Consider the following 19,363-nt stretch of genomic DNA (forward strand, 5'->3'; position numbering starts at 1 on the left):
CGTGCGTAATATGCCCTAAGAAACACGTCCACGCCATTGAGAATCGTGTCTATGAATTCTCAAAAATATATATGGTCCTATCTTGGTTCCTGTTCTCTGCTATTTTTTCTACCCGCAACGCATACTGCTCAAACTGAAGCTCTTTGTTTTCACGCAATGTGTCACAAAAAGCAGCACAAAGTGTTGTTCCGTTCTTCCTCTCTTGAAATATTTCTCACTTGGTGATATCTTTCATAGTCATTTTGTTTTCGCTCTTTCTCTTTGTGCCTGTTGGTTGTCAAAATGTGTAGGTACCGTTCTCGTTGTGCCTTGACGTAAAATTAACACACTGAGCGCAATGAGTGTGCGAATGACAGACCTCAACAAATAAACAGATGCACATACATTTACACACACACGCACTCACACTTACACACACTTATTAACCTTCAAAGATCCTTGCCTTTCCTTATCCTTCGGTAGTTAATCGACTAGTTATAACTCAGGGGTCTTGTCAAGATGCTACCCTAACAAGACAGTATTTTTGCAACTTGCCCAGGATTATTCTACTTAATTACACAGAATTTAATTGACCACCTGGTTACTGAGGCTGTGATGCCAATCCTCTTATCACTGGTATAGCATGAATGGTGGCTCATAATACCAGTGACCCGGCCCTTGGCCCCCTTCTATACCTCACAAATACAAATACAAAATACAAATATATCAACTCTTCTGTTATAAGTAATTGCATAAAACCTACAGGATGTACAGTTTTCGGTGCTGTACGGATTTAGTCCCGCACGGTAAACAAACTAGAAGCTACACGCAAAATGAAAAGACAAACAGCAGGTTTTTCTATACCTACAAATTTGAAATGCAATGCGCCAAGCAAAATCAAAACCAATCGACTTCCGGTAAATTTGTGATTGTTTGGGGCTCGAAATAAAACAAAAAACTGGGTTTGGGTTTGGGTCAAGTTTCATTTTTCCATAAAACGACGCCCCACACTATTGTGTATGTGTGTATAGCGTGTGGGTGTGTGTATAACGTATGTGTGTATAGCGTGTGGGTGTAGGTGTCCATCGAAGTACTCCTACCCTTCACCTTGCTGGCATCCGTGAGAAGGTTCACATCCGCGTCGTTGCACATGGTAACTTCCGGCACATATCCTCTGCGGGACTGGTCACCATAGTCCCACGTCAAGCTTCGTTTGTGCACTTAGGTACATACCCTTTTACTTTTTTGTTTTGATTGGTAGGGGGATGTGGGGGGAGGGGAAGTTAATTAATGGATGTCGCCTCATTTGCGATTGTTAGCACAATACAAGCATAGTAAAAAAAAAAAACAAATAATGAATCGAAGTGCGTTTTTATAATGCGGTAATAAAGCTCACGAATATAACAAAGTTTTACGAAAAAAATGTGTACATATTTATGCAAGTATTCAATGTGTGATAAACTTGAATCCCATTTCCCTGTTAGATTAATTTATGCTAATCAGTTGAATGTAACGTTGAGTAAGTTCGTATCGATTTGCAAAAAATGAAATATGCTTGTCGAAATATCTTAAATTACGCTAAATTCTACCTTAAAATGTTCCTTCATAAGTTGACATTTTTCGATATTTTGTTACCAAAAAGTGTAACTAATTCTAATAAAACTATATGACATTATAATTGTTTAACAAAATGAATTTTTGTTTCGTTTCCAGGTGATCGCAAGGACCCCTTAAATGCACTTGTTAAAAATGGAGGATCAAAACGCAATGCTTTGCTTAAGTGGTGTCAAAACAAAACCGTCGGCTATAGGAATATTGACATAACCAACTTTAGTTCCTCGTGGAACGACGGCCTCGCGTTATGCGCCATAATGCATTCCTATTTACCAGATCAGATTCCTTATGATAAGCTGAGTCCAAGCGACAAACGGCGAAATTTTAGTCTAGCTTTTGCGGCAGCCGAATGTGTTGGCATTACAACGTCCCTTGTAGGTTCATTGTGAAAGAGTAAATAGCTTTAAAATTAATTTTTTTTTTATTATTTGCAGAGCATTGATGAAATGTGCCAGTTAGAGAGACCAGACTGGCAACAAGTGATGGGATACGTGACAGCTATTTATAAGCATTTTGAGACTTGAAATTGGAAACACGTATAGTTCATTACTATAATAATTCTCTGACTTCCGTGTAAGCAGTTATACGTTTATTTTATCCGCGTTACAATACCGTTATTTATTAAACTGCGTCAAAGAACAGTCGCAGTGTTGTTGAATACTTGATTTAAATTCGAAATAAAAATATTCTCTATTTTACATACCGAATAAATGTTTATAGCTGTTTTTTTTTTCATATATAATTTATAGCTGTTATTCATCATTCGAAATGCTATTATTGGTTTTGCATTACGCTCTAATATGTAAAAAAAATGCAGTAATCTCAACTAATAGGTGTTTCTGTTAGTAATGTCGATTTCACTTGAAGATGGCGTTACTGAGATACACTAAAGTCGCTTTTTACGCGGGGGATACGTGCCGCGTAAAAAAACCCCGTAAATTCCGGAATCCGCGTAAAAAAACGCGTAAATTCCGAAATCCGCGTAAAAAAAACCATCGTTAATTTTGCATTTCGAGTGAAGGGGAACCGAAATTCGGGCAAAAAAAATACCGCGTAAGTTCCTGAATCCGCGTAAAAAAACGCGTAAATTCCGGAATCCGCGTAGAAAAACCGCGTAAATTCCGGAATCCGCGTAAGAAAACCCGCGTAAAAAACGCGTAAAAAGCGACCTTAGTGTATATTATTAGCTGAACACTAGTAACATCTACTGTGTTCAGGAGGGTAAACCCAGAGGGGATTCACTGCTGTCAAATTTCATATATGTGTGCGTTATCGCAGATCAACTCTGGTCCATGACGTTTGTTGGCCCGTGATGTTTGTAGCTATGAACAATAATGGGGGAAAAATCACTACACAACACATTCATGAAAGTTTTTCGCGGTTTCTCGAGTTTGATGAAAAAACGTTCCAATTCTCTAATATTTCACATCGATCAATTTCATGACCAAAAAGAACAAAAACCTGAACAAACGCCATGTTGCCGAATATGTTGGTTACACGATATTTGACAGATAGATCTCCCCTCACGCTCCCTAAAATGAATTCAAAAATGATTAGAAAACAATTCATTTTCATAAAAAGTGGAACAACACAAAAATTGAGTAGCTCTGTTGTTATTCAAAATTGTGTAACCATAGTATGGGCAAATACTGTGTATTTATTATTCAGAATGATGTATACAGTTGAACTCATTTTTCGTGTTTAATAAAACTCATTTAGTTCTCAAAAAATATCAGTTTATGTGTACAAAATTATTCATTTATTGGATTTAAAACTACTCAGTTTTAAAATTAAAACCTACACAGATTTAGATTTTGGAACCATCAAATTTTTGAATAGAAAAATATTCATTTTTGAATCTAAAACTAACCATTTTCAGAATTTAAAAGCACTCAGTTTAAGAATTGAAAACCACTCAGTTTGAAATGCGATGTTAGCGTAGAGAGGGAGGTTTGTGCCGGTAACAGTCAGAACAAAACAAACAAAATCTGAACGGTGTCTAATTATATTTATTTTTTAAGTATATTTTGCTCTTTTTTTTTGTGATGCATAATCACTTGATATTTTACTTTCCCACAATTTTCCTGATGACACGAACAACCTGAAAACTTTTGGTTCTTTAGAATGAATAATGAAAAAAGTTTATATGTGTACTTTAAAGCTTTTTAAAATGTCCGTGACCACCTTCCCAGCGATTTTCTCATTTTTTGGAATCACTCAAACAGCCACAAGAATAGATAACACGGCCGCAAAGGCTAAATAATGGCGCACAAATGTTGAATCATGGTGCCGCCTTTTCACTCGTGTCAAATAATGGTGTCGTTTTTCCATGCTTGCAACTCAAAATTGAGTTATAGTGGTAAATTCAAAAATGAGTTATACTTGATTAATCTAAAATCAGTGTAAAAATTACACAGAATCACCAAATGCGGTATTCATTTTTTGACGTTTCCATGCAACTTATGAAATTGAATTAAAACTAATTCATTCGGCGTGTTACTTTTCACGAGCGTGTGGGTAAACCGATGTGATTGAAGGCCACTGTGGTTTGTTTTGCTTCTGTGTCAACAACATAGTTTTTTTTGACGTAGGACTACGTCTAACCGCACTATATCGAGATACATTCCGCGAAAACTAAAACCAAGATGTAACGTCGGAATGAAAGATTTCAAATGGTTATACTGATGTAACCACATGATGGATCACAATAATCAATATGTCGTTGGATTGATCACTTATCACTTCATTGTTAAACAGTGAAAATTGAATAAATATTTCAAGGTCGAATTTTCACCAACAATAACCAATCATACGCGAGCACGCCTGGCACAGACTTCATGAATAGACACCAACTGCCTGCTGTGATATCCTGTATAGCAGTGGCAAATAAAAAGTTTACAGAATCTCTCCGTCCCAATAGGTCGACTAATGTTAGCTTCCATTAGCCTGGACTATTTTGATGTCTTGAAGGTGAAGCTTTTTCGGAAAGTTCGTAACCACCTCCACTATCAGACAGTATTACGTTCTGCTGTTAATAAATATGTTAATGTTAATAAAACTGATTTCTTGAAGGAGAATATGATGGCACAGGCAACGGTACTGCACCGAGCAATTACGAACAGAGCGTTGGTTACTCGTCGTCTATCAGTGCAGAAAAACTCGATATTCATTTTTGTGCAGTCAAGCCAAGTGAAAACTACATTGCCGCTGTTGACGCACAGTGGGGCGTGGAACACAATCGAATTGCCGTTTGAATTGTCTTCTTCTTCTTCTTGTTTCGTATAGCAGCAAATATCAGAATTCAATATGATTTTTTGAGTGCCGCAAAATACAAATTGCGTTATTTATTTTTAAACTCTACAATCTACTTTTTTCAGATTTATTTAAATAACTGAATGTAGGATATTTAAAAGACAATAGAAAACCAAAATGCTCCGTACAGATCTTTGAAAAGGTAGTTAAACGAGCTGTACTGATGATTATATTTTACTAGCTAAATGAATTTAGTCCAATATGACAATACTAATTGCATCCCGCGGTGGCGGTATAGAGGAAAACCAAATTCATTTCAGCTTGATATTAGAGTTCCGACATTACTATTTGTATTTTTCAATTGAAAATTTTTTTGAATTAGCATTTGCAAGAGAACATTACTTTCCATAACCTTACTTGTAATTGAACAACGCCATGCAAACATTAATTGCTTAGGCTAATGTTGTGCATCACTCTAGCCCAGTTAATTTTCGAAGATAACAGACATATACCTTTTTTCGTTGTTCTTTGGTATCTTGAAACTGATCAATTTTTTTCTGATTGATTCTGTATACTGATAAAATGTTTAATGTGACCTGAATTGAGTGTTAAAATGTTCATAAAATTCTATGTCAATTTAAATTTTTTTACATTTTCTACTAAAACTGTAATTCGTTATCGATATTTTTTCCACGAGCTTGTAACTGCAAGAAAAAAATTTATGTGACATCTTTGCCGCTTTGTGATCGGTGAGTGAGCAAACTTCAACAAGACAAATAGATATAGAAGGAAGTTTAATTTCTATTAAATCGTACTCAATCAAATATTTTATAGAAGGTTTTCGATGCTATCAAGTATCTAACTTTTTAATTTTTGTAAATAGAAAAACTTGTTCTACAATTTTATAGCTCAAATAATTTTAAGTAACTTTGTAACAAAAAGTTTTTCTTTAAAAAATTGCTATAGATCTCTAGACCCTAATTTCCCCCTAAATTCGGTTTCTGGACCATTGTAAATGTTAAAGAGAATAGTTTTTCTTCTAAGATAGAGTGCTGCAAATAACAATAAAAATACAGACCCCATTCGATTTTGGCAACACGCCAGAATTTTTTCTGTTGCCAAAATCGAACCATGCCAATAATGAACGGTTCTTTTTTCATGACTTTGATTTTTCAAATGGTCAAAGACGACCTTAACAGTATAAATGGCCACCAATGAACTAGTTTTAGTTCCAAGTCGTTTGAGGTGTCGCTTGATGTATTTGGGCTGATGACCTAGATACTTGATATTACCACCCGAACCAAAATACCTTCCTTTTGGAAGATGTTGAGCGTAAATTGGTTAAAATAAATCAAGCAAACTACAAAAGTAAAACGAGCTCAAATCAAACATAGCTTCAAAACAAAAATATAAAATTATTGTAGTCCTACGTCAACTATGCGGTCGTGTCTTGGATACCACCCTCCTACTATTTTTCGTTTAAAATGCCAAGTTTTATACCAGGAAAAGACGTTTTGCGCCCTTATAATGTTACTCTGGTCAACGCAGGTGTGGCCCTAAACTCAAACTAGAAAATAAATGAAAGATTATAGGTTTATAACCATTCTTGTGAATTATGGTGCTCCCAGCCACCAATATTATTATTTAAGGAATTTAAATGAGTTTTCTCGTAAACTTAACGATAGCTATAATATTTCATTTTTGTCGACCGGTGTTATTGGTTAAAGCTCACAAACCTGTAAACGATAGTTTCAACGCTTCAAAAGTAGTGATTTCCTGAGAGTGATTTCGATGTGGAAGACAGGGACCGTACGGCCAGAAAAGCTTTAAGATGCAGATTGGAGCATTATTTGATGATGAAATTTGTGAGAGTGTGAATCAAACTCGGTAGTTTTTTACAGAGTCTATGTTTATAATAAGAGTCCCGCAAAGATGAAACCTAGAGACTGTGTTATAAAGAGATACGCAAAGAGAAAAGCAGTAAATATGGCAACCCTTTGCTAATATTTTATTTTAAACAATTCTGGCAACCACATTTATTTTCGCATGACTATCCATATGCACTAGAAAGTGTAATGAAATTTCGAAACTTTGTAAGGATAGTAAACTGAGTTTCAGTGCTTGTTCATACAATTATAATAATTTCCAATGCATCACTCATAACAAGAGCATGACGAACACATTTTTCGTAGAAACCATAATTGCACGTGATTCACAGAGTTTAAACTGATCGTAACACACATTCTGTACGAAAAGTAACACGCATGAGTTTGTTTACTTTGCACATTTGGAGCCTCGATTTGACGGTTCACTTGGAGTTTTCGACCTCACTCTTTGCGTATCTGTTCCACGGGGATGACACCGCTGTCAGCTACCACACATTTGACGCGTTACCAACATCACTGGCACTGGCACCCGAAAAATGGTCAGTTTACCCTCATCTTACGTTGATTCTAGCAATGGGCGATCTTTGAACAAAAATCGATTCTCCTGCATCGATTAATCAAAATCAATAAAATCGATTCATAAGAAAATCGAGCCTGAAAAATCGATTTGACAAAAAATCGATTTTTGTTCGGTATAAGCTTTTTACGACTTTTTTTGGTTATATTTATGGAGATTTTGTTTTGTTTGCGTTTTCTGGTTTATCAATCATGTTCATCGAGTTTTCGTACACAACATCTACTAACGATACGGCTTTTTTTAGTTTATTGCCATCTTCTTCGACCGCGTGTACTCTTAGCGTTTTTTTTTTTCTACTAAAAGTTTTCGTTCAGATCAGATCATTCAGATGATATGAAAAACTGATTTAGCTGAACAACCCAATTCATAAAAAATCGGAACATCCGCAGAACAAACTCAAATAAACAAAAATGGCGAGCGCGACACCATGCAGAACAGAATACAGCACGGCATATACACGACCATTCAATTCAACTTTTGCAATATTTGAGTTAACGAGTACCCCGCTACTCAAAGTTGAAAAATTAGCGCATATGCCTTTTCTACCTAAATCAAATATTTGGTGCTTGATAGTAAACACCCACAACGATAGTAAACAACGTTCCTATGGAAGCCAATTTTCAAAAAGTGCACTTGCAGAAGTAGCAAATATGAAATAATGTTGGCTAATATCCAAACTGGTAAATTCAATATCCAATGCAATGCAAAATTTCAGCTAAATCGGAATTCAGGAGTATTTGGTCTAAATTTCACTTCCTCGACTTATGAAGAAAAGCACAGTTCGTAATAGTTTTTTTGTGCCAAATGTCTTATGCCTTGTTCACACTATAGCAGATATCACGTGATATCGTGATCTTGAAACATACATACATCTAGTTTCCACGGAAAATTTGGAGTATGGGATTTGAAATCAAGATGGGCGATATTACTGGTTATTATAATTGTATAAAACGTCGAGGTCGGGTGTTATCCAAAAATCGAAATTTTGCTAACTGTTCGTGAAGGCGAAATTTTGAACACTACTTCTAAATAAAACTGTCAAAGTCAATTTCCATTGCCACCCCAATGTACACCAATCACCAATCGACAAAGTTTACTGAGACAACACGAACTGTCAAGGCTCGTGAATCATTGTGAACCATGAGTCGGTTTAGAGCCGCTCTTGCAAAAGAGCCGTTTCACCCACCCCTAATCCTTGATATATTTCACAACGCATACGTATTAGCCAAATTTCATACGGGTTTGTCTATTGATGTCGCGTTTACAAAGGCAAAAAATGGTTACTGCGTTAAAAATACTGGAGGGACTTAATTTGGCTGCGGATTGTTCTTTTTCAACTCGACGACAAGGTTATCCAGCTTCCCTGACCTACAGAAAACGTCAAAATGGGCTGCGTGCACTATACGCCATTACCGTTTGTGAAAAGCTGGATATGCTGGATATGGGGGTGGTGACATACTCATGAAAAAAGTTGTCATGGACGTAGACAATTGTTTGAACCAACAAAAACATTTCAAATGCGTTTTTCTCGGTTTCATGTCTATTGAATTTTAGCCCATTCTTCAACTATGGACATCCCGGTAAAAAATTGACACATTTTTCAGATCAGTGTCCGAATTCCGAGCACACACTTCTTCGGAGAGAAAAAAATTTCGTATACTATCAATAAAGAAATTTTCTTCTCTTCAAAGAAAAGTGTTCTCGGAATTCGGCCGCAGATTACGTTAGCAACAATAAATGCAATCACTATTGTCTTCAATCCGTTTTGCACACATTTATTTTTCAGGCGAAAAAAAACGATCTTGCCATCCTAAGGATCGATTCAGCAGAAGATCGCGCGCAGAGAAATCGATTCAAAAAATCGATGAATCGACCCGAAAAGATCGATTTTGCAAAAATCGGATCGATCTTGCCCATTGCTAGTTGATTCGGGCAAACCGACCAAATGTTGACTGCAGTTATTGACAGCTTATCGGATAATTTTGAGCAGTTTCTCAAGATTTTTGTATGTAATTTGATATTCTAAGTGATATTTTGTACAATAATTGTGCCCCAAAACATATAGAAGCAAATTGTGACGGCATAAAACGAAGTTTTGTGATGAACGGTACAGAAATAGATGTTCGATACGCTTGAAGGCTACCATACCAATCCCTTGATCTGTTCATAACACCGTCTGTAATGAAACCAAAGAACCAAATCAGTGTCAAACGAGGGTACCAATCGAGCAATGTAAATAAACAATGTGATAATGTTAGGAGTGGATGAAAAGTGTTGTAATTGAGCGTAATAAGGAATATGTGTTTTTCCGAAGTTTTACTTACACATTTTAATCCAACATTAAACCTGTACACTGGTTCACTTAAATTTAACAAAACATCACCGGTGTAATCTATCAAAACAGTGTACCTTGTGAAGAATTCCAAAAATTGATATTCGCTTATGCTGCCCATAAATGCATAACAGTCCCATGTGAATTTTCATCACTTTTGAGATAAATCTTAGAAACTTCTTTACATTACGTGTGCTCTCGAAAATTTACAACAAAAGTTAGGTTTGTTGCTAAAATGATGAAAAAAATGTTGATTTTGGTCAGTCCCACGTTACGAATAAACGCATAACAGGCTCAGAGCTAAAACCAATTAGCAGATAATCATGGTAACTTTCATTATAAGACCAAATAAAGTGTACTGATCGGAACAACAATAACATAATTGCATATAAGAGTATTCAGCACAAATATATTTACCTCGGATGAATGCTTATTTTAAATTTTTGTTTCTTTGATTGAATCCATAGGAAGGAAAAAATGCTATGGTTTACCTGCGTCTACTGCGTTTTACTCAGTTGTACGTTTTTGGCAGTGTGACTCTTATGCGTTTATGGGCAGTATGCATGGTGAAAAACAGAACTGTATAGTTCTTGGCAACAAACGGCACAAAAACCTTGTTGCCGAAACGACAGATTTTCTCTTTGCGCGACTCTATATACGCTATATACACATAGACTCTGGTTTTGTATCCTCTCTTTCAGATGACAGTAGAGATCGTCAGAGGGAGAGATAAGCGATGAAAAAAACCGCTGATTTGGCAACCAGGTTTCACATATCAGAGGTGCCAGATCTCTTCTCAAAGCGCAATGTTCACTAACTTTTTTATTCGGCTCGTGTAACTGATGGTGACGGTGGAAGTCCTGAGGAATAAAAAAGTGCATCACAAAAACCGTGAAGTTGTTAAATTTTATGTTTATGTTTAATTTTATATACTCTTATCATTATTCTGTAGACCATACAAAGGGTTTGTGCACCACTAGTTAAAAATCACTGTGATGAAGCAACTTTGGAGCATTCTCAATTCATGTTGAGCCAAACGAACATGTCAAAATTCGAGCCAAACGAACAAGAAAGGTGACACATTGAAAGATATTGCAATAAGGTTCAATAATGAATATATTTATTTTTACACGTTATTCATGTTTTATTGCTAAAACATGAATTCAGAATGCTCCAAAGTTGCTTCATCACAGTGATTTTTAACTGGTGGTTCACAAACCCTTTGTATGGTCTACAGAATAATGATGAAAGTATATAAAATTGAACATAAACATGAAATTTAACACCTTCACGGTTTTTGTGATGCACTTTATTATTCCCCAGGACTCTCACCGTCATCATCAGTTATACGAGCCGAATAAAAAAGTTAGTGAACAGTGAACGCTTTGAGAAGAGATATGGCACCTCTGATATGTGAAACCTAGTTGCCAAATCAGCGGTTTTTTTTCATCGCTTATCTCTCCCTCTGAGGATCTCTAAGGAAGACATATTCTTTGAAAAAAATGGGTCATTTTTTTCACCCGTTAATGGGTGAAAAAATACTTCAAGTGTCTTTTTAGTTTGCTCTATCAATTTGTTCGCACGCGTTACTTCTACGATCTGTGTTGTTCACTGTTTGTCAATGATTGCCATGAAAGAAATAAAAAAGAGACTCGATGCTGCGTCGTTTGAGAGGTTGCAAGGTAAACAGTAGGTAATATCGGTAATATCAAGTATTGAATTTTACAATGTGAGAGTTTCTTACATTAAGTCTAGAATGTCCACTATATGGCTGCAATATCTTTGTTACAGAAAATTGCGATTCTGACGATTGATGATAGCAGATAAAATACTCCTGTATTCGTAAATAAGAGTCATTTCTATACATTTGCAAAAAAATATATATAATTGAATTCCCTTCTACTTCTTTTCACTTTTTTGAGTGATAATCACAAAATTTCCGTTTTTGCATGGTTGCAGGGTTTATTTGATAATGGGTAAAATTTCACCCATTTTCTTGAGAAAATTCATTCCTCAAAATGAGTGAAATTGTACCCAGTTTTTGACGTTTGATCGGTATACCCGTTAATGGGTAAATCGAGTTTACCCATTAAATGAGTTGGCTCACTTTTTGGCGGAATGGTTGAAAAAGTACCCATTAATGCACACAAAGAAAATATTACCAAGTGAGCACGTAGAAACAACGTAAATTTACGTAAACCTGAATGTTTCACTGGTTAGGTAAATAATACGCATTAGAATTGGTGAAAACAACGCAACAGCTTAATAAAGTGCGAATACTTAATTTTGGGTAAAAATTTGTATGGAGTTTTTGATATTGATATTGATGATTCAAGGTATCCGATTCTACCTAAATGATGACTTCCGTGCGGATACTCAAAAGTAGGTAACTCACATTTACCTAAAAGTACCTTCCCGCACAAAAGGGCTGATTTGCGTCAAAAATACGCATATTTGGGTATTTTTATTTTACTGTGTGGGTTTTCTTTTCTTAAGCGTGGTACGCAGTTGAAAAGAAAAGAGGTTCACGAAATTTTGCCCTTTTTACCAAACGGAATTTTGACAGCTGAGAATGCTTCACAGTAACGATATCTGACGTGAGTGAGCGCATGATTTTTCCTTTTTTCTAGAACACTCGAACACACTTGTTTACCGAATTCTGGTGTGAGAGCAGGGATGCCAGGTATTTTTTTTTTCAAAAGTCTGGTCCGCGAAAAAATGTCTTCATACCCGAAGCCCGAAGGCTGAAAAAACTTTCCCGCAAATCGAAAACTGTCGAGCAAAAAAATACAGGTTCAAAATTCGGGTCGTTCACATATTTTTCAATGTCTTCACATGTTTTCTCCAATGTCTTCACCGTCTTCACGTTGTCGTCACAAAAATGGATGTCTTCATCGTACACTCAAAATATTTTTCACGTTATTGTTACGTGAAAGTTCCTATACTTGTTCATTTCCTGTCATTTTGCATGATTTATGTGACAAACATAACATCTACGTGGAAATCTCATGCATACCATGGTTAATCACGTACCATCTACGTGAACTTGACAACGTCAAACAGGATGTATCGCGTGAATTCTCTGTGCGAAATGAACCAGAAATCAAAATGGCGAAGCTGTTGTCTGATTTTGAACATAGAACAGAATTTCTGGATGGCTTGCAAATAAGTGAATTTTCGAAAAATAAACTCGAAACTTGAGTGAAACCTTTAATCCCACAGCTTCAGTTCAAAGGTGGAAGAGTTACCTGAACGAAAACAGCTGCAGCGGATAATAACAATCCCCGGGAAAGTCGTAATATTTATCAGTTTTTTTGTTGTTTTATTCATTCACGAATTTGCATACCTGAGTGATATCTGATAGCAATCACGTTTTACGAAATGTACAATTTTCATTTATTTCTCTAATTTTTATGAGCTAGGAAACGGGTTTTAAAAATTATCAAAATATGTTGCGTAATAAATCAGGTACGCAAATTCGTCGTTTTCCTCGTCGGAAACCGATAATTATTTCTTTTGATTTCATGAACTCAAATGAAAATCACGTTGAATCTACTAGAAAACGATAGTGGAAAAAATTCACGTAACTTTTCCGGTAACTATAACGTGAAAAATATTTTGAATGTAGGCTAATGTCTTACAATCTGGCATCGCTGGGTGTGAGACGACCAACCAACTGCCTGACACTTTCAGTACCTGAATAATTTCAGTGCTAATTAATCCGTGCAAGAAAACGTGACATTTTGCTTCACAGCAGTGTTCACAGCAAGTGAACTTTGTTTTCCATTTCGGTTTATGATTCCTTTTTAGCTGCGTACTAGCTATCAGAAGAAATTTCATTGCCTGATTCAGTGCCTGAATTTTACATGGGATTGAGATAGGAAAATGAATTCCTTTTTGAACTGCATACTGCGCTTTACCGTGTGGAGAACTCTACACGCTCATTTAATTTAACTCTAAACTGAGTTCAATATCACTCTGTTTCGTTAAAAGTGGACGTACCCTAAATAGAGTATTTGTGCTATTACTCACTTTTGGGTAACATATCTATCTGTCAGAAACTGAGCCAATTTTACTCTGTTGCTATTAATTACACATCAACGAAACTGAGTGAAAGTTACCCACTTTTGTAATTCAAATATTTTTCAAGGAATTATCACAGAGAACAGACGTTCATCTTGTTTTCAAAAGATGTGTAAAAACTTGCAACCGCCATTTACCAGCAAGTGGTAATGCTCCCGCTACGTGGCACTCTCGTCACTTACAAACCAAGCACTGATATCGATAAAATATCGATACGGGAATATTTATGCAGTGCAACTGGGGCACCACAACACAGATGTCGTTAGTGTATTAACGTATTTTGATTCAAATTTTTACACACGATTTTCAAATTTCTTTATATGAACATGAATGTCTGTTCTCTGTGGAATTATTTCAGATATCAATTGGAATGAAAAACCACCAATTAAACGCAAATCATCAATTGTATATTCATAAATGTTAAAAAGTAGTCCGATGAACATAGTTCAAACAACTTCAACATCTTCTGCCTTGGTGGCTTCTTTTAAAACAGCAGCGATACGGTTAACAGTTGCTCGGGAACTGTTGTTTAATCTTTTATATAAGATACTTGACATGAAGTCCGTAATCATGTGCAAATCTGTTGCAATTTTGATGCCAACCATTGATTTGAAGCTGGTACATTTTAGGAAATCTTCCTGGTAACGACAACGAACATTCGATCTGTTTCGAAAAGCCTTCTAATACAAGCAATGTGAGGTTGCTGTTTCAAAAATCTGTTTTTAAAATCTTCGACGCCGTTAGTGGTTCGGGCTCGAACCAATTTACAATTTTGAGTGACACTTTAGAAATAACTGATAAAACGTCGAATAATAGCATCAGAATATATATATATATATATATATATATATATATATATATATATATATATATATATATATATATATATATATATATATATATATATATATATATAAATATATATAAATATATATATATATATATATAAATATATATATATATATATATATATATATATATATATATATATATATATATATATATATATATATATATATATATATATATATATATATATATATATATATATATATATATATATATATATATATATATATATATATATATATATATATATATATATATATATATATATATATATATATATATATATATAGCTTTTTACGCGCCATAATGGCGGACGCTATAATGCAAAGTTCGTAATAAATTACCCACCACGTACATAAGACATACGTAACACTCAGGAAGAAATCTTCCAAAAAAGTTGGTACAAGGTGCCAACCTCTGTAAAAAAACCTCTGTTTGAGTACTTTATGGAGGTTGTGTACCTGCGCAGCCCTGCATTTGTCTCGTTCCCACTCGAAAAATGCAGCATTGATTTTGTAAACAACTTTTTGATAGTTTCTTAAGGGATTATGTTGAGGGCTCGAGTAGAGCCGCGATGAAGAAAATTCATTCCGTTCATTTCCGTCAGGCAGTTCAGACTGGTGTTGGTACCGGGTGATGTGGGACAAAGAGTACCAAAAAAAATCGCCAGTGTTACGTATGTCTAAGAATGTGTTACCCACCCTTTTGACAACTCTGCTTACGTCAGTTTGAAGTCTTCATACAATTTATCAAAAGAAAAATATATCTGGCAACATTTGTGTTGTCAATTTTTCAGAAATTGCAATTCTGACGTAAGTAGAGAGGGTCGCATATAACGAACACGCATTATAGCAACCACCATTATGGTGCGTAAAAAGCTGGGGTGAGTTGTCCGAATTTTCCAATTATTCGATTATTGAGTAATCGAATAACTTTAAGCCGCTAAGTAATCGATACGATTAATCGCGCTTGCCTATTCGATTAATTGACCATTTACGATTAATCGACAAAATTTCCAACTTCAAAATCTCTTCAAGCCCTTGAGACTTCGTAGTCGCGAATAATTTAAACCGGAAACAGTAAAAACTCCACTGAAATCTCAGTATAAAACTTTACTGAAATCTCGGCAACATTGCTGTCACCTGCGTCGTCGATTGTTTTTAACTTGTGTATAATCCAACGCTGGCATGCTGAAGCTGACAAGAAACTATGCGGTGCAGTATTTGAATTTAATCAAAACAGCTAGACAGTGGGTAGCAATAGTGACAAAAGTGAAAACTTTGAATCGCATTGGCGGACAGCAGCAAATTGTTTCGTCTTCTGTGCAGTAGCAGAAACTGGCGGTTCAACGCAGTATCCAGTTGGTAACAAGGAACTCCACCATTTCCGTTAAAAAATGAAGTATGTTCGCCAATCGCTTCAACGATTTTGTCGCCCCCACAGCCAGCGAACCAACAGCAGTACCCTGATTCCGGTGCTAGTTTCCGGTAGCGGTATCCAGTGTAAACTTGCCACAGTACCGTGGAGTGGGCTGAAATTGATCAGTGGGGTGAAATTGCTCACCTGAAAATTCATGATAAAAAAAAATCCAAAGATATTGCTCTTACAACACTAGGCAATGTTAACGTGCTCTTAAACGCAACTTTTGCATGATTCACATACCTGTCAAAGTTAACCATTGCATGCCCGGTGTAATTTTTCATATTTTCGAAAAATTCTTCTAACTCAGTCAAAACTCAATCAAATTTGATCAAACAAGTTTCCAAATAATAAAAAAAGAATTGAATTTACTTAGAGTAATTTTAGTTGAGGGTTAATTACGTTAAATTTGGAGAAGTGAGTAAAGTTTGATAAAAGCTCAAAAAATGTAATATCATTAAAGAAATACTGATGAATTCGCAGGAAACCACAAAGATTTTATTTTAGAGCTAGTTTTTGAGCTTTTGCAACAAACCGAATTGAAATCGGTCTAACGACGATCAAATAAGAGCAATTTTAGCAACAAGCAGCTCGATAACCAGAATAAACAAATTTTAACCTGAAATATCGTTATTTTTGTTTCCAAACTAGCTGTTTATGATATATTTCAGTACAGTAATCATCATTAATCTTGAGCAAATCGAAAAAGTAGGAGGGTGGTATTCAAGACACGACCGCATGACGTTGGACTACGGTATTCTTATATTCCATTAAAACAAATAATAGAGAGAATTGCAACTCTAGTATTTGCTGCAATTTTATCTAACTGCATTTCTGGATGCTGAGACGTTAAAACGTTATAAATAATAATATATACTAAAAGAATGGATATCTTTTATTTAATCGCTGTCATTTCATACATATTCGAATCAACCCTTTGTTTGCTGCACTACCAAGACAATCATTTAATTGAGCGAATTGGTAAAATTTTCCTATCTAGGCAAAAAGCAAACTTTACGAAACTATCTGAAATTGGAGCCCAGAACGATTCAACCGAAAATTTTAAATTTGAAAATTGTTTGACATTTAATCGATAAAACTCATGCTAGGTTAGTTCCAGCCCAGCATATAACTTCATGTATTTGAAAAAAAAAAACGTTTGGTTCAATAACTCAATATAGCAAGAGCTAAATCACACGTTTTTCGGTAGTTGTTATCAAGGTTTGGGCGAGTGACAGGAAAATATCTTAACTTCTTCAGTTGTGATTTAGAGCATTTCTAATTGTTTTGTTATTTTTCACGATAGCGACAAGTTTGTTTCTTTCTCTGTGTGCGAGAAACAAAATCAAAACCGCGCACCGAGAAACAAAAACGAAAATTTAATGAATGCTCATTGAGAAAACTTGCAACTCTTTTTACCAATAACTTATGATACTCAAAAGAACCCGTTTTGATCTAAATCAAATTTCTGGTAAATAAGTGTTGATCATTCATAGGTAGTAATTTTTCCTCGATGAATAAAGACTGGCTGAAGAAGTTAGAATCGCTGCTGTAAAATCAAATTCACAACGGTGTTCGTTAAGACGTTTTAATATTTTAGATGACAATAATAATCTTCGATAAACACCCGCTATAGTTATTCACACACATGCTATAACTATCTAAACACGCGTTAAAACTATTCATGCACACGCTGTAGCTATAGCTATCCATACACACGCTATTCCTTTCCATACATCCGATACAACTATCTAATCACACGCATAAGCTATCCAACCATGTGCTATTACTATCCATACATACGCTATAACTAATCATTACACACGCAGCAGCTATCCACACACAAGCTATAACTATCCGTACACACGCTGAAGATATACACGCAATAGCCAAAATATGCTACACATGCTAGTGTCTTACACACGCTATAGCTAGCCATACACACGCAACAGCGCCATCCCTATCATCGCAAATGTCATAGCAATACAGATGCACATACGCTATATGTGCACACTGCACACACACCCAACGTTTTCACCCAACGATATCTGAATTGGATTACCGCTGGTGGGGTCCAACTCAGATCGAAGGAGCACCGAACTGAATGAAGAAATGCAGCTTCCCACTACCTCCGCCGCTGCTGCCTGATACCACCGCTCTGGTTATGCTGCAGCTCAGTTTGGCCGCTGGAATCAGCCACCGCTGCTGATTATACAAGACCGGCCTGGTGGCCTTTCACTTGTTAACTGATGAATGCTATGAGACGACACAGGCTATTATATAGCCCAAAGCAAAAATCCATCCGCGAGCAAACAAGAAGCGAGCTTGTGATTGGTTGAATGTGCACGACTTTTAACACAACTTTTAACTAGTTTAGTATCGAAAACATATTTAAATTATTATATGACAATCTTGCGCAATATTTCCCCTATCAATCAAGCCATTGGTGTTTAGAATCTGTTCAGTGGTAATGATAAAAGAAGCATTTTAAAACGGTGTTGAAACACCTGTTGCAGCTACCGAAAGCGAGCTCGTTATTGGTTGAAAGCTGTGAGACTGTTTACAAAGTCAGATCGGTTGTATCCGTTAGTGTCGACTGTGCTTGTGAAGAGAGGTGGTGATTGGTTGCTCGGTATGATTTAGACAATCGATGTGATTTACCAATTTTTCAATAGTGTATCTCGAACAATAGGTCATTTTTGTTACATAAATTCAACCGTAAAAGAATTTCTGATCGGTTGATGCCAAAACCTCGAAATTCTGAAAAGAAATGAATGATATATAAGCGCTCAAAACCTGACCACTTTTCCCTGGTTTTCCCCGGTTGAATTACTAGATTTTCAAATTCAGGTGCCTAACTTCGATATAGACGTTAGTCCAACGTCAAAAAAGCACATTGCCAAAATTCGTGTCAGTAATCGACGCAGGTACTCGATTATTTCGGTTATTCAGTGGGAGATAATCGATGACAAAATATTCGATTATTACGCAGTCTAATCGATTAATCGATTAACCGAACGATTACCGGACATCACTAGGGATGACATTGCGCATTTCGTTTCGAGCAACTCGAACAAACATAAATGATCGTTGGGGGCGTTATGTTTCGTTTTTCGTGTTTTTTCGACTTTGCGGGATAGATGAGCCGCAGGACAAATGACAATGACAGCTCCTTTTAAGCAAAAACATTATATCAAGAAGACTGGCATCTCTGGATCTATCCCATATAAACGACAAGCGTCAAATCTATCTCCATCTATTAAAGGTGGAAGCACAGACAGACGTCCAAGCAAGAACAACATTGATCGCAATTTCCGTGTAAATTTTCAAAGTAAATTGCGTTATAAATCACTTGTACACTAGCGCCGCCTG

The 19,363-nt window shown here is 35.9% G+C and overlaps 1 protein-coding gene and 2 long non-coding RNA genes across 6 annotated transcripts in view; 2 read left to right on the forward strand and 1 right to left on the reverse strand.

The window, feature by feature from the left end:
* The window catches only part of LOC129732573 (cytospin-A-like), a 234,334-nt gene extending 232,030 nt beyond the window's left edge, over positions 1-2,304 (forward strand). For all 3 annotated transcript variants that reach the window (XM_055693551.1, XM_055693556.1, XM_055693553.1), the window contains 2 exons: positions 1,693-1,967; positions 2,028-2,304. In XM_055693551.1, the coding sequence (XP_055549526.1) occupies positions 1,693-1,967; positions 2,028-2,117 (365 nt within the window). In that variant the 3' untranslated portion in view covers positions 2,118-2,304. The remainder of the gene's footprint in view (positions 1-1,692; positions 1,968-2,027) is intronic.
* Positions 2,305-8,163: 5,859 nt separating this feature from the next.
* On the reverse strand, positions 8,164-10,336 carry LOC129729997 (uncharacterized). Its single transcript, XR_008728780.1, has 3 exons — positions 10,058-10,336; positions 9,633-9,870; positions 8,164-9,484 (listed from the first exon to the last, which is right to left on the reverse strand). It is a non-coding gene; the product is annotated as an uncharacterized LOC129729997 (long non-coding RNA).
* Positions 9,232-11,536, forward strand: LOC129729996 (uncharacterized). Of its 2 annotated transcripts, none has more exons than XR_008728778.1 (2): positions 9,232-11,369; positions 11,432-11,536. It is a non-coding gene; the product is annotated as an uncharacterized LOC129729996 (long non-coding RNA). The 2 variants fall into 2 exon arrangements; XR_008728779.1 differs by having other exon boundaries at positions 9,232-11,333.
* The last annotated feature ends 7,827 nt before the right edge of the window (positions 11,537-19,363 follow it).

This window comes from Wyeomyia smithii, chromosome 3 (assembly GCF_029784165.1).
Source record: "Wyeomyia smithii strain HCP4-BCI-WySm-NY-G18 chromosome 3, ASM2978416v1, whole genome shotgun sequence".
In the NCBI taxonomy this organism is placed as follows: Eukaryota; Metazoa; Arthropoda; class Insecta; order Diptera; family Culicidae; genus Wyeomyia; species Wyeomyia smithii.